Here is a 15,574-nt window from a genome sequence, read left to right as displayed (position 1 = left end):
CTCTCCATGCTACAAAAGGCAGAAGGGACAAGGAGGATGAATGAAGAGATGAGTATAGTGCTGCCCCTTGATAGAATGATTGAGGGATGGGGAATCTTTTTTCTGCCAAGGGTGATTTAAATATAACAAAGTCATTCATGGGTCACACAAAATTATTAGCTTAAAAATTAGCCTACTACATTTGGTAAAGCTGTGGTTTTGCCCCAGTGTCTTGGCACTTTTGCGTTGTGACTCTCTTAGCCTGCCCAGTTCTGACTGTCCTCTGAGTCGCTGCAATACAGGCAGGCCTGCCACAGGTAGCTGACAAAAAGCACGTTTGTCCCATCGTGCACTCATGTGTGTCCTCTCTTTCCTATAGCCACCGTTCCTTGCTTGTCCCTCAAAATTTATGTCATTATTATGATAAATTTGTTATTATGATTAAAAGTTTCTAGATTTATTGAATTTTCAATTCCCCCCCCCCTCCCTTGGTTAGCTAGACAGGGTGAGACCAAATAATTTTGCAGGCCTAACGTTTCCCAATCCTGGCTTAAATGAACTGACGTGGGTATAATAGTCATAGATTTGAATCTTTTTTAAACAGCTGATACATGTTTTAAACATGTACCTAAAATGAAAATTTCAAAAATTTGTGTAGATTCTGTTGCTTTATTAGTTTGCATATCAAACGCATCTTGTGCATGCACCAAATTTATACTTGTAGCTGAATCTGACAGCTCGAGCATTGTATCAAAAGTTTTGTCATTTTGCCAGCACCAACAAGAATGCCATTAACAAGAATGCCATTGGGCTGCTTATGTGATTCTTGTCATCGTGCATCCTTAGATCATGCAATGTTAACACAGTAGTGGTCAGAATTATGCAGTAGATCACCAGTCTCCATTGAGTTAAAATATTTATTTTGAAGAATAATTTTATAACTAAAATTGTAATTTTTCTGTTTATAGCGGTCACAGTTCAGGGATATATCTTGGGATAATTTCAAGATTTGTCTTGAAACTTTTAAGTAAAAATAGTTTTAAATTTGGATGAAAGCAGTGAAGTAACCCTAATTTTTTTATGATGAAGGATTAATTGGTCCTCACCTTATTTCACTTTTCTAGCATGTAGTAGGGTATCTTTTTATAGCTTTTGTCATTAATGCTGGGGTTGTTTTTTTTTTTTTTCAATACTACTTCAAAAGGAAGTCTGTTGGTGAAATGTAAATGGGTTTGTTTAGAAACTGCTGAGTGCTCAAGTTTCAGAAGTTTCTGACCGTTATAGAAAACAAATCTGAGGTGCTATGTTGAAATGCTTTGACATACTAAAGAACATTATGAATGAAAATCTTTGAACACTTACAGTTGAATGCACTTGAGGCTAATTGTCTTTATCGAAATGTTTATTTAAACTTCAGATTCACTGTACATCAAGTTATCAGTTAAAATGTGCATGCGTGCACACTCACAAACACACACACACCCCCACACCACCCCCAAAAAAACCCACTTTATGTAGCAACCAAGAATGCGATAAAGAAGCAAGATTACATTATTTGGATGATGAGTGGCACCATAACTACAGTTAGAAGTTTATATTGTTCATGCCAGTTTTTATGAAGAGACTGGTTTATAACATGTCTGTCACCAGCCCAGAAATGTTGCAATTGTTTGACAGTCACATTTTTTCAAACTTACACTTGGACAACTACAAAATTTTATCAAAATATGTATATATCAGCAAATCTTCAGCAGCAGTAATAGAATGTCATTGGCAGACTTTCATGGTTTCTTGTCATTGAATGAACAGAGCAGCAGATAAATGGACAGATGTTAGAGAATAAAATACCTGTCATCATACAAGAGAACCATAATGGAGAAACATTGTTGAAAATAAGTTGAAAAGGGAGTGCTATTTTGATTATATTGATTTTAAAATATTGAGTGGTTTCTGGAGTGTATCAATACAAAGATTTGTGGCAAAGTTTGAAGAAAATTGTACCATGAGGATAAATTTAGGTCAAGAAGGTTCTGATGGAGAACTTGCTTCATTCCATCCAATTGCACTGTGAACAATTAGAAGATATACTGTTGCCGTTGATACGGTGACTAACATCATAGGGAATCCCACTCTGTGAACAGACAAAAATCTATGCTAAATATAAGAGAACCAGAACAAATGACTCCTAGAGCTTTTAGAAGTACAAATAAAACCATAAAGTCCTTATTCCTAACTATTTGAAAGTAAACATTATTTAAAAATTGAGTCTATGCAGATAATGTACAAAGTTAGATAACAATCTTTTATCATGTTTCTTCATATTTTACATATCCAAATTGCTGTGATGATTTATGGATAAAAAAAATTTCTGGAGTTTAAATTACTTGATTAGGAACTGAAGCAAGTTTTTATGACATTTTATATTAAGTTATTAAGACAAAAACGTAACATATCAATTTACACCACATTGTTTTCTTTCCAACAAAATATGCGAAGCTCACTTGAAGAAGTGTCGAAAATTTATGTCGTATCCATGCTGCTCAGCTATTCCAGCACATACAACATTCGCTGATGCTCCTATCAGTGTCCCGTTTCCTGCAATAAACTGCATATTCTGAGCATGAATTCTTATTAAAACTTACACTGTATCAGTCAAGTTTAAAAGGTCAGTGATTTGCTGAAAATAGTTTCAGAACAAACTATAAATGTAGTTGTAGTGAAAAGCATGCTGACCACCCAAACATGCTCCAAAGGCAAGAGATGCAGCTAGTGGCAAGAGTGGCAGCTCAACATCTGCATCTTCACTTAGTTGTCGTAGGATAGGCACCTGCAATCACAAGGACAAAGATTTAAGTTTTCTGGAGTTAAAAGGCTTGTGACAGAAATAGTTTTTGATTTTATTTTTTAGATACACAAGCTCCAAATCTCTCCAGCTTCCTAATAAGATGTAGGTTTTTAGGATTTATTTCCCGAAAGCTGAGTGAATAATCTTCTGGAAGCTGAGAGGCAAGCCTGAATTAAGTATAGAGTACAAACCTAATTAGGTCACATGAACATGTCATCAAGACTATAACCAGTGGGGCTTGCCTATGTTGTGTATTTGATCTCTCCCAAACGGAAAGCACATTGGTTAACATTTTGGAAAGAATTATGCTAAGGGCAAAGGTAAAATCTGTCCTGTTACCTGACAGTTCTTACAGAGTGACATGTTTTAAGGCCAGTTTTCTTGAGGGCGATGACTATCATCTATTCCTTAAGAGAATTTGGTACCCAGGCAAAGTACATATAGTGTCACAAACACTAGGTTATCTGCTCCCCATATTGTAATGAGCTAAAATGTTTGGATAATTTCCCATGTCCCAAAAGAAAAAGTACTTCAGTGGATACGTAAAACTCTAACATTTATTTGAATACTCACCATTGCTGTTGTGTATGGAATGTTGTCAATAAAGCTGGAGACTAAAGCTGACACCCAGACGATGATGACTATTGCTATGGTCAGCCGTTGATCCTTGTCAATACTCTTGATAAATTCCTTCATTTGGTCTCCAATCCACGTAATAAGGTTTAACTCACCCAACGCCTGCAGCATGCGAACAAAAGAAACGTGTTCCCAAACTATGCTGACTCACAGTGTATTGTTCATGCTGTTCATACAGCTTATTTTATATATTACTATCATTTGTTTAACTATTATTTAAAGCATAACTACAGCACTTCAAGAGTGCAGTGTAAAGTATAAACACATAAAATAGAATGTTGGTAAGAAACTGTAAGAAGTAATGCTGCTTAGTACGAATTCCCCTTCCTCCCCAATTTAAGGTCTCATTTTCCTCACCAAAAATATATAATTTTCTCGAAATGAAAGAGCACAGTAAACGCACAAAAAATTGATTTATCTTGGTTTGACCGTATGTAGTAAAATTTTGTCACCATAGTGTAATTAAATATACCTCCATGAGAATGAACAGTGCTGCAAAGAAGAGCAGTGTAGGCCACTCCACTTTGTGTAAAATACTTTCCAGATCATTGATGTCCGCCAGGACTAACAGCACAATGGCGCCCAAGACAGCAATCCATCCTAATTTAATGAAAGTGATGATACAGAGAGTATTGCAGCTACCTAAAGATACAACTAATAGCTACAGAACATCAATGCTTTTTTTTTTTTTTGCTATCAACAGTCGTGGTGCAACTTTGTTTTAAAAATTGTATATTGTTTTAGATTCTGCATAGGGTGCCAGGCGGTTAGTATCTCTGCTAGTTTGGGAGCGTCGCTGTGTCCATAATCCACACTAGGGCAGTCCACATATCTAGTGTCCCTGTCTAGTCTGCGACGTCGGGTACAACCCGGCAAACTGCTTCGACAGCCATCAACAGTCCAGAGAAGAAAAACTTTCCATAAAACCCAGGAGAGGCCCTGTAAAAGGGACCGGAAATCCCAGGAGGGACCCTGTAAAAGCCCATGTGCCACCTTAAAGAAAATGTGTTGGCTGATGACAGCAGGTGGACCCGAGCAGATCATTACCAACCAGACTACACCCGACCAGTTTAAATAGCCTTAAATCATCTCAGTGTGAGAGAGAGAGAAGGCATTAAGAAATAGGAGGAGAGAGAAAGAATCACAGATATGTATTTAACAAGTGCACGTGGCAAACAAGGAACACAAGTGGTTGGGAAGTAAAACCATCCTGAAGACTTTGGACAGTAAGCGCTTAAATTAATAAATAATAAAAAATAAATTGTTCATTTCTTATTAATTGTAAGGTCGTGTTTTATTGTAGCCTCCAGTGAATGGTATGTTAGAAGAAGTGGCACAAAGGCAGCACCAGGCACCGCTAAAATGAGATTGGTGGTGTAACAACAGTTCTTGAACGAATACGACATTCACACCAACATAAGACAGAAACAGAGTAGACATATGTGGGAAAACGTGGATGCCTTTATTGTAACCGTCTCGCCAGTAAGACATTTGTAACATACTGTCGTGTTTAGCAGTGAAGAGCAGACGGCTAAGAGTAAGGGGTAAGAGGTATAGGCACAGGAATAGAAAAATACCCACCTATGCCAACGTAGACGTTAGGAACAAACGAGTACATAAAGAAGAAAGCCAGCACTACCAGAAGTACCCCACCACACTTCAAAAGCAGTTTCCAGTCTCTGATGTAGTACTGCAAGAAAGATACTTTGAAATAAGGTCATGTTGGGCAAAGAAAGAAATTATTTTCTAAACACTTAGGTTTTTGTGTATATGTGTGAATGTATGCTAGAACTTAAGACACATCTTTTCCGAACGACGCCTTCACTGCGACCCTGTCCTGACCCTGAGCGTGTACAACGTGTGTCTGTATTTACTTTGTGTATGAGTGAGTGTATTTTGTTATATGTGAATATGGGTGCATGTTTCTTAATGATTTAGTCTATGTATGAGTTATGTAAAGCGCTCTGAGCAAATCTTTGGAAGGCACTATATAAATCCTCATTATATTATGCTTTGATGTGTATGTACCTGTGTGGGGGCGTGAGAAGATGCACGTGTAGTTGGCAACAAGACAAGAAAAGTTTCGATAGAAGTATTTCTTTCTACAGTATTTTGTCTTCCATTCACCCTTCATCCCATATTTCCAGCATATGAGCCTTACCTCCTTTTCTAATTGAGTTATTTGTTCGTTAAAGTCTTTGATTTCTTCCTTCCTGCAACAGGATTATATCTTGTCGTTACTGCAGATGAAGGGATGGATTGAATGAAAGAAATTAAAAAACGACACATCTTGAAATTAATGTTTTCACTGTCAATCCAACAGAAGAAGAAGATGATGAATATGATGACTATTATTATTGTTAATTGTTAACATGGGTTTGGTGTTTCTGTAGAAGCTGTTCTCCAATTATTGGAAAAACCCATCAGAAGTTGTTTTAATAACGGAGTTACTGTCCAAGTTTAAAGGAATGATTGTGATTGTGCACCTCTTTCGATGAAGGGTTCTGTTTAACTGGTTCTCCTGCTCTGCGACCTTCTGCAAGAAGAGAGCTCTCATCAATGTTTCCTCACGGGTAACGACGACCACTCTTGAGGCGGCCCTTCGCCACATCTCTATCTCATGCTGCAGTTCTGACCAAACATAAAACAACTGTCACGAGAATAAAAGAACGAGTAGGTGAGCGAGAAAAAACAGAGATGGATGACGATGTTACGTTGAACGTCGCCGCGTGGCAATGACACAGACCGAATAACGGAAACCGAACATTAATTATGTTCAGACTGGTGCAAACCAGCACAATAACGCAAAACAGTAACTATTTATACATATGTGTATATATAAATGTGTGTGAGAGCTCAACATTTGTTGTTCTCTCTCTCTCCCACCTCTCTCTCTCACCTGCTATTTCTGGAGGGTCCGGATTCTCGATTTGTCGCATTTTGCGGTAGTATAAACGTAAAAAGCCGTAAGACACAACAGCGACGAAGATGATGCCAATGCTCATGTGGGCCGTAAAATTAGAAAAAGTTATACCCTGTAAAAATACAGACAAAAGTACTTGAAAAATCATAAAATAATGGTTTACCCTGAACAGTATAACCAAGTTTTATGCCGCTGTTTACTCGGGAGAATACTTCACCCCATACCAGCATTTATAAATCACTTACAGCACGAAAATTTAAAAGATTTTACTTTATGAAGTAATAGTTATATCTCTTTTGTGTTATATTTTGGTGCCGACGCTATACATATAAACATACAAAAAAAAAAAATAAACAGATATGAATACACATTCACCCGCATCAACAAACACACACATTGCAGACACACTACGGAAGACGTAAAAAAAGTGAATGAGCGATGTAGACATGCTATTCACCTCGTCTTCCAAAGCAGTTAATGATGATAACATTTGGTGGGTCGCCAATGCCCGTGGCAGTTCCACCGATGTTAGAGAAGAGAACTTCAGCGATGAGAATCACACGGGGATCCAGATTAAGAACTTCGCATAGTCTTAAAAATAAATGTAAAGTAGAGAACACGTCAAACGAGGATTCAGGAGGAGAATATCATGTAGTAGGTCAAACGTGTCAATAAAGTATTATGCTGTGACCTGTGGGTCATGACAGTTACACAGTCTTCAGAAAGGTTTCACTAAGTCTGTACATTTCAGGATTTTTATTTCGCCATTTGAAAATATCCATAGGGTCTTTATAAGAAGGATTGCATTATATTGTGCGCGCATCACGTGATATATACTTGATTGACCTGTTTCGATATAGACATATACATTAATATGTGATATATATACAACATCAACATACACGCACGCACGCACACAATCCACTTACTTGATGGTGACTGGAGCCATGAGGAGTATAGTAGTGACATTATCGAGGAAGGCGGAGAGAACTCCACTGAAGACACAGAGGAGGGTGATGAGAGGCCAGACCTTCCCCCGCGCCAAACGATAAGCCTGCGGAATATTAATCTTATAACCTATATCCTCAACCACCACTTAAATCTGAAAAATATTAGTCTTAAAACATCCAAGACCAGGTAAACTTGCAGGAAGTTTACAGTTTGCACCAACTCAGGACAGTCTTGATCTTCAGACTATCTCTGGTGTTCCACATTGTCACCAAACAGAGAAAAGATACCACACTGTATTAAAACAAGAACCTCTCTCCCTTTAAAAACCCAAACACATGAAACTAATCGTGAACTACAGTTAAACTCACATCTTTAGAGCAAAGTAATCATAAACGACGGCCAAAGGCCCGTACCTTTAGAGCCAAGTAATCGAAGATTCCCGTTTCTGAAATTACAGCCACAATGATCATCATTCCGAAAAGCAGCATCAGCGTGTCCATGTCCAGCCATTCTATGATTTTATCGATAATCGGGCGCTGAAGAAATTCATAACATGCAATATATAATAGTTAAGACTGGATGGGACTGTTGATTAGCAAGAGCAACAAACTAACCATCCCAAACAAAGTAAGCAAGCAAGCAGAAAAACAAAAAACAAAAAAAACAAACAACAACAAAAAAACCTCCACACCTACAAAAAGGCAAAATTCTATTTTCTCAAAATACAAACTTTCGAAATACATACTGTTCTGAGTTCATAAGAGAAACATTAAAAAAGTAGTTTAAGAAAAGATGAGGAGGTTTGATTGTAAGTTCCTTTTTTGTTTGTTAAATTTAAGCAAAAAGACCTGAAATTTTAAGTACGAACAATTTCCCAAAAAATTGGAACAAAGATTCATGACGGAGTTTTTGAGGAAATAAAGAAACAACTTAGTTTTTGATTGACCACACGTTGTATTGTGAAATTAGAGGAAATCTTGTGAGAACAAGGTGGCTGAAACATTACCTCATGAATGGCACTCAGCACTGCAAGGACAGCTAGAGCGCCGACTGTGGCCGCCAGTGTCCTGTGAACCAGCTGAAGCATATCACCACACATATATATATATACTAATGATATGTACACGCACAGACAGAAACGAATTGATGTTTACCTATCTCTTCATCTTTATTGTTTTTTCGGTATATTTTTTATTTATTCTTGATAATATGCGTCATAAAGAGTATTCTAGAATTCCATGGAAAATGGTGTATTAAAGGCTAAAACGATGAGAAAAATTAGACCTACATTTCAAATTAAGTGCGATTAATTTATCATTAGATGCTGATTCCCCAAATGTGGGCAGGTTTGTTCGTGAGATATAAGTCTTTGAACATCACACTTTGAGGGTTTTGGAAAAGAGGCTAAACCTCAATTCTCATTATGTCACAGCTCATCAGGCAACGCTTCATTAGCATAGTTCTGTTACCTTGTCATTAAGGGTGAACCGAACTCCATGTCTGAGTTGGATTTAGACTTTAAAGAAAAGTAAAAAGGAAGAAAACACTTGTGTTGTGTTGTTACGTACATCAAAGATGATGAGGACGTACACAAAGACTAGTACAAGGGCAGCGTAGATGATCTCGAATTCCACCTGATCAGTCAACTCTCGGACTGTAAACGCCAAAGGAACCACAGCTCCGCTGGTTACCACAGAGATGTTGCAGTAGCCATCGGCATTCCTGCAGAAGACAGCTCCATAACCTTTACTCTCATTTCGTTTTAACAAAACCCTAGGGTTAAAAAACTCTGTTCTCTTTTATTTCTCGTATTTCCGTCACGAGTTGAAATGTCATTAAAGAAAATCTTTTCTAGATCTTAGGAGTTTTCTGTCTTCCTTCTCTTCTGTTCTTTGAATTTACTGTCATAACCTTGATCATCAGCGCTTTCGTTACCAGCGACGTCGACAACGATTGCTGTGGTAGTTAACAAGAGCAATTGTTGTTTGGTTTGTTTGTTTGTTTGTTTGTTTGTTTTTTGTTGTTATTTGTTTGGTTTTTTTTTTGGTCGTTGCATGTTGGAGCTTTTGGCGCAAACAGACAAAATTGTAGTTCGGAACTAGTCAACCAACCCACCCATCAAGAAGAATGCGCGTTATTAAGAAGAAGAACAAAAAAGCGAGTGTAATCACCCTTGACATCCGAAAGAATAATCAAACTCATTTATTTCCCCTTGTTCCAGCATCGTGTTGTTTACATCCAAAGTCCACTGTTGTCAGACGAAAAATGAAACAATATAATTATAAAAATTATAGTTTTAGGGAAAAATAATCATAAAAACAGAGGAAACAGAACACGATACATATACATATTTAAGAAGCAAAAGTACCTTATCCACAGTCTCAAACCTTAATTTTCATATTTATTGCTTTTGCAGTTTAGACTTTCCTATGTTTCCTTCTTTGAACTCATTTATGAAAAAAGAGCTTCGCTTGAGTAGCTGTTTCAACGGGCATCTTAAATATGGAAACAAAAATGGCCCTCAGGTGAAAGGTTGGGAATACCGTTATCTGATAACTGATTCAGAGGAGGAATAGCAGCACGTGCGTACACTTTCGTTGCTCGAAGAGTACAGGCGCACTGAGGCAGACAGGTTGCCGTCGCCGTTCTCTTCCAAAGGTCCTTGTAGTCGGATGCGCAGGACTCCGAAGTTGCTCTCCGTCCTTTCACTGTGAATCACTAGAGATACAAAATAAATACAGATCATCCTCTCCCTTGACTTGTCGCTACTGTTTCTAAATTGACAGTCCCACCAAGCTTCTCATGATCACCACAGCAATGCTGGAGAAACTGTGCAAGAATCAGGTAGCGGTTCGCTCCTTAAAGTTATTTGTGAAGGTATCTAAACTGCTGCAGTACATTAGGAGGGTGTCAAAAGCTTTTGGGGAAGTGGGTTGAAGGACCGGTGAAGTCTGTAAACAAGTCATAGTCTGTCTCATAAGAACATAGGGTAGAGATGTAAGTCTGGTCTCGGAGAAAATTGATATGTGGCAGTATATCTCGTAGCTGTTCGTGGCGGTGTGGATGGAGGAGTGTAATTAGCAATGGGCATCCCCCTACTTATCCCCCAAAGGCTTACAACAGTGACACATATTTTACACAATGACCACTGTCAAATATCTCAGAAATAAATAAACACAACCAGAAATAACTAGAAACAACCGAAAAATCTAAACACTCATAGAAATAACTACACACATCCAGAAATGACTAAACAAGCCCAGTAACGTGGAATATTACTGCATAAGAAAGTTATGCCCCTCGTCTTAAAAGAAAAACAAATTAAGGAATCAGCGTTTAAATCTTTAACAGATACAAGACTTTTACAATTCTTTTAACTGAAACGCACGTTTTGGTGTAGTGGACGCAAATGTGAGCCGAAGGGATTCGGGGTCTTCAGAGTCCAAAATGAACGTCACCTGTTGTAAGTTTGAAAAAAGGACCGTGACAGCATGACGATAGCAGTGGCGTTAATGATGTGCAGTGATTGTAGTGGTGGTGGTTACGACTGTTATAAGGACGAATATAATGGTAGTGATAAACGAAGAAACCGAGAAAGTAAAACAAAAAGTTAAGAAGTATATACAATTCACCAGAAACCAACACATTATACATTGATAGATACTGCTAGTTTGTTCCGACATCTTCTGAAAATTTGGAAGTATTCATGAATTCATGTCCTCTCCACACTACAGCACTACTACCACAACCACTACCATCTCCTTGTCCACTTACGGTGCAGATTACTGTGATGGTGAAGAGGATCAGGCCCTTGGAAAAGCGGAGCCAGTAGTTGAGTCCCATCTGTCTGGCGCCCTCTATCAGGTCTTTGCTCAAACTCAGGCTGTTCAGAAACAGAGAGCTCCTGGGACCGGGACTGGACGGGTCGGTGCTGCTGGAAACGAAATGCAGACTGACGTCATCGCCTTGCCTGCATATTGAGAAGGAGCAACAAATGCACTTCAGACAGAAGGAAGAACACGTGCACAAGACGTCACATCAATAGGAACATTTAATACAGAAGGAACGCATGAACATACCACACAAGACATCATATCAAGCATAAAAGATAACACAAATATTTAATACAGAAGGAAAAACACATTAAGCATAAGAAGAAGCACAAGCATTTCATGCAGAAGAGATGGCGGTGGTTCTCCAGGACATTATAATTTTTTTAAAGACGAAGTTGATCAGGAATGGTCCACGCACGCAAACGGGGAGGGTGAGCACCTAATTTTAATAGTACGAATTAACGCATCACTTTCGGTTATACTAATTTTACAAAATTAGATGATAATATTTCAGTATTGTTAATAAGATGAAGTTACTCGATGGGCTTTGTCATGGTTTTCAAAGTGTGGTTCCTGGACCACTTGTGGGCCTTATGCATAAGTCATCATATGTCAGCAAAGCGATGTTTATTGCCTTAATATCTCATTAAAACAACTACATTCATCGCATTAACATTTTAATTAATAATGATTTTTGAGAAGTAAGTAAACTTATTAATATACTATTGTCACAAAAGCACATTTGGTTTCGAATTGTAATAAAACGAATGCGGCAATTTAAATTTGAAATTCACAGTACAGAGTGATTTTAGGACTTGGTGGTCTGCCGTATTTTTTACTTTAGTAAAGCGGTCTGTAGTCCGAAATACTTTGAAACCACTGGGCTATGTAACCATTCGTTAAAGCAAAATGTTGTCCCCAACGCTCTTCTAAGTCTTTCCGCCATAAGCTATTTACCACTTTTTCGTTGTTCCAGAATCTTCTCGATATAATTCTGGATATTTGTAGATTTTTTTCCTCCCATCACTTTCTCCCAGTCTGTCAGAAATCTTGTAGGGTTTTTTTCGACACACTATTGTCCTTCGAGAATCATGTCAACTCTGTAAATCCATCTTTCTTGAACTGTACAGGATCAGCCACACCAGACATCTCCTCTCTGTTGCCTCCACCAACAGGTTATGGGCATTTGTGTTGTCCATATTCGACTACTGTAACTATTTCTTTATAGATCTTTCCTGGTTGCTTGCTGGACAAGCTCCAGAGAGCTCAGAACAATGTTGCCCGCACTGTATTCCGCAACCGAAGGCTGACCATGCCACACCGCTTCTGTGCGATCTCCGCTGGCTGCTAGTTCCCTTCGCATGGAATTCAAGAGGGCTAACAATATACAATGTTAAACTAATCCAAAGCTAAAAAAAATCATCTCTTTTGAAGTAGTGCGTTGTAAATAAATACTTGCACGCTTTAATAATTCAGCTAGATAATAATAAATGCGAAATAATGAGTTCACCAGAGGTGAAAGCCATATGACACGTACACCACTTTGCTGCGCACTGCAAGGAGTGAAGTTTCCTCAGCCAGGAGCGGTGATGTTTCTTCTGCGTCGTCCAGCTTCTCAAGAGGCCCCACCACATTAGGGAAGGAGGCCACCGATCTGGGTCGACCTGAGGGACTGCGGCCATGTTTCATATGCGAAGCAGACGATACACTGTGCAGACCGCGGCTAGGACTCCGGGTAAAGCATCCAGTCTTCCCCAGTTCTTTGATGTGATGTCATTGGAAGCAGGAGTAGGCAGGAGACGATTGTGAATATTTCCCAGTAGCTGCCGAGTGCCTGCAGGAAACAACATCCAAACAAGAAGGCTAGAAATGTTTCAGAGTGAAGGAATTTGAAAGTGTCATGACATCATCAGACACCATCTTTGTAGGCCAGCCCTCCAAGACAGTTATAAACATGCTGATTAATTTTAATACATAAACGGCATTGGAAATCATGGTCAAGAGTACAGAGATTACTGATTCATTATCAATGAGTTCGTTGTTTGAGTAGTCGTCAGCTACCAAGATGGCTTCCTGAGCCGTCTCTAGCTTACTCCATTAGTCTCAAACACTATACAAACACTTTCTACGGTTTGACAGCTCATCCATTCTTGACAGCACACCCCAGGAAATACTCTGCTAAACTTGAGAAACTTAGATATTATTTACCAGTTATTATCAGTTACGTAGGATGAAATTTTCAAGTTTACAAAGTCGGACACAACAGTAGCTTCAAATGCAACATTACATATTTTTAAAGGCGCATCAGTATTTACAGATCCCAAATGGCAGATCTTAATTCTGTCTACGAAATAGAAACCTTATCCTGCAAACATTTCTTTAGGTCAAAGAAAAAAAACCACACATTTTCTGGGAAGGAAGAGTTGTTAGCTGCTGCAGTGGTATCCGGTCGTAACTAATGTACTTTTTTAAGAACCCATGCACTTTGAAAACAATCATTGTAGCAACAACTAGACCATAACACTGATAACAACACATGTAATGTCAGTAGACCTGCTTGCGTATTTCTTAATGTTTCCCAGAATTAACGGCGATGATCCAAACCACAGATGTGTGTACAGATATTCATCACAATTACTCCATTGAGCTTCGAGATACTTTTTTGAGGTAGGAACAAAAGATCTGATTAGAAGATATTTCGGCAGGTGATGATAATGTACGGATACGTAAGAGCCTGTTTACCAACTCGTTATCCTACAATATGATCTATAGTTCATGTTATTTTTATCATCATTGTCAGCCCCGGTTTCCCACTGATAAAGTCACTGATGCGGGTTTTTTCCGTCTGTCTTTTTCAGAAATATATTCGTAGATTAATTATTCACGAAATTATTTTAATTGTAAGCAATCGGATGAGATCATGCCCTTTGTTTAAGAGGCTGTTAAAGAAATATTTCTTCGTTTCTTTAACTGCTACAATATAAAAAGTAATGTCTAAAAAGTGAGCTTTCGTTTATACAGAATAGAAACTAAAAAATCATCTGCTGATAATTTACGTTGAATTCCAGCAGTTTGGTTTTGTCACTTTATAATTAAATCTACACCTTAGTTTTGCTAATGTATAATTATGATAGTATTTTTACTTTGTTATTGTCTCACAGGCATTAAATGCTGTCTTATAACCTTTTTTGTGAGGCACCTTTGAGTCTACCTTCGATGGGTAAAGCGCTCTCTTAATCAACTTTATTTATATTTTCTACACATTATGTCTACATGTTTGTGTGATATAACCCTAACCAACTTTATTTGTCACAATGGGCAATTTGAGTGGGAGGTGTGTTATGTTTTACTATAAAAAAAATCACAATTACGATACAGTGGAATAGACAACAACAACAATAACAACAACACACATAAACTTGCACAAGCTTACTTGAGCTCCCAGTTGGAAATCCTACAGACTCGGTATATCCACTGTATTCCCAATGCATAACTGCCTGCCTCTCACCATGCACAGCTGGACAGCCATCAGTCGTGTGACAGACTGCTTCAAAGCTCGGGAGATAGTGATTGTACAACCCACCCGTGCTGCAGGGTGTAATGAGAGAGACCGGTGTGCATCACTGCTATTTTGATATTCCCAAACCCTGACAGTGCCCACGTCAGTGCACATCGATGATAGCTTGGCTGTCAGCGAAGAAACCACTTATTCTCTTGTCACCGAAGGACAGCAGCACTGTTGTCGCACCATGGACGTGCATAGGTACTACAAGACCACAAGATCGCCGGAAGGACGAAAGAGAAGACAGAAAGAATCTGCAGGAGGGAGAAATGACAAAAGTAGCCAATATCTATCTCTCTGTTATTACTATAACTCTCCAATAATTTCTGATGTCAACAGAAAATAAGTTAAATATCGTGAGTAACCTTTCTAATTTTTTATGTCTAGATACAAGGAAAAGAAATATTTTTCTATCCTAAAACATATTCTTCGTCCATCAGTGTATTTTACACATTTTTCCTGCGATATGTTGTTTACCAATCCTTGTAAATAGACCCAAAGGCCTAGCAAAATCAACTATTCGTAATTATTGTCGCAACTCACTCATGTACTTTTTTGTCGTAACTGACTATAAGTCATCTTTGGTTTTTGATGTAGGTAATTGATGCCTAATTAAATTCTGCTGAGCCATTGTATTCTAACTTTACTGATTATGTAATCCTTAGTTTGCTGCAACTGATTGGCGTAATTTATTTCTGCTGTGACTGATTGGTGTAATTTTGTTTTTATTTCCCTGATGAGAATGGCTGCGGACACATATCTCAGCCTCTCCTTTTTTTCACCGCATTTGAAAGAGCGCGATGCCTGATAACCTGACAGGTACACCATATCAAAACGAGCTGCAT

General features: G+C 38.3%; 1 protein-coding gene across 1 annotated transcript; it reads right to left on the bottom strand.

The window, feature by feature from the left end:
* Window positions 1–1,152: 1,152 nt before the first annotated feature.
* Window positions 1,153–14,788, bottom strand: LOC112559449 (P protein-like). Its single transcript, XM_025230724.1, is given in 20 exon segments — window positions 1,153–2,110; window positions 2,481–2,574; window positions 2,713–2,806; window positions 3,398–3,562; window positions 3,933–4,060; window positions 5,042–5,150; window positions 5,622–5,673; window positions 5,947–6,091; window positions 6,360–6,495; window positions 6,830–6,974; window positions 7,313–7,437; window positions 7,748–7,870; window positions 8,341–8,412; window positions 8,903–9,056; window positions 9,506–9,582; window positions 9,925–10,052; window positions 10,723–10,792; window positions 11,109–11,304; window positions 12,705–13,001; window positions 14,601–14,788. Coding segments are annotated over 19 exon segments (2,277 nt in total). The 5' UTR covers window positions 12,857–13,001; window positions 14,601–14,788; the 3' UTR covers window positions 1,153–1,998.
* Window positions 14,789–15,574: the final 786 nt, after the last annotated feature.

Source organism: Pomacea canaliculata, linkage group LG3, assembly GCF_003073045.1.
Source record: "Pomacea canaliculata isolate SZHN2017 linkage group LG3, ASM307304v1, whole genome shotgun sequence".
NCBI lineage: Eukaryota > Metazoa > Mollusca > Gastropoda > Architaenioglossa > Ampullariidae > Pomacea > Pomacea canaliculata.
Note: the sequence above shows the minus strand (reverse complement) of the source record. Positions and strands in the feature narration are given on the sequence as shown.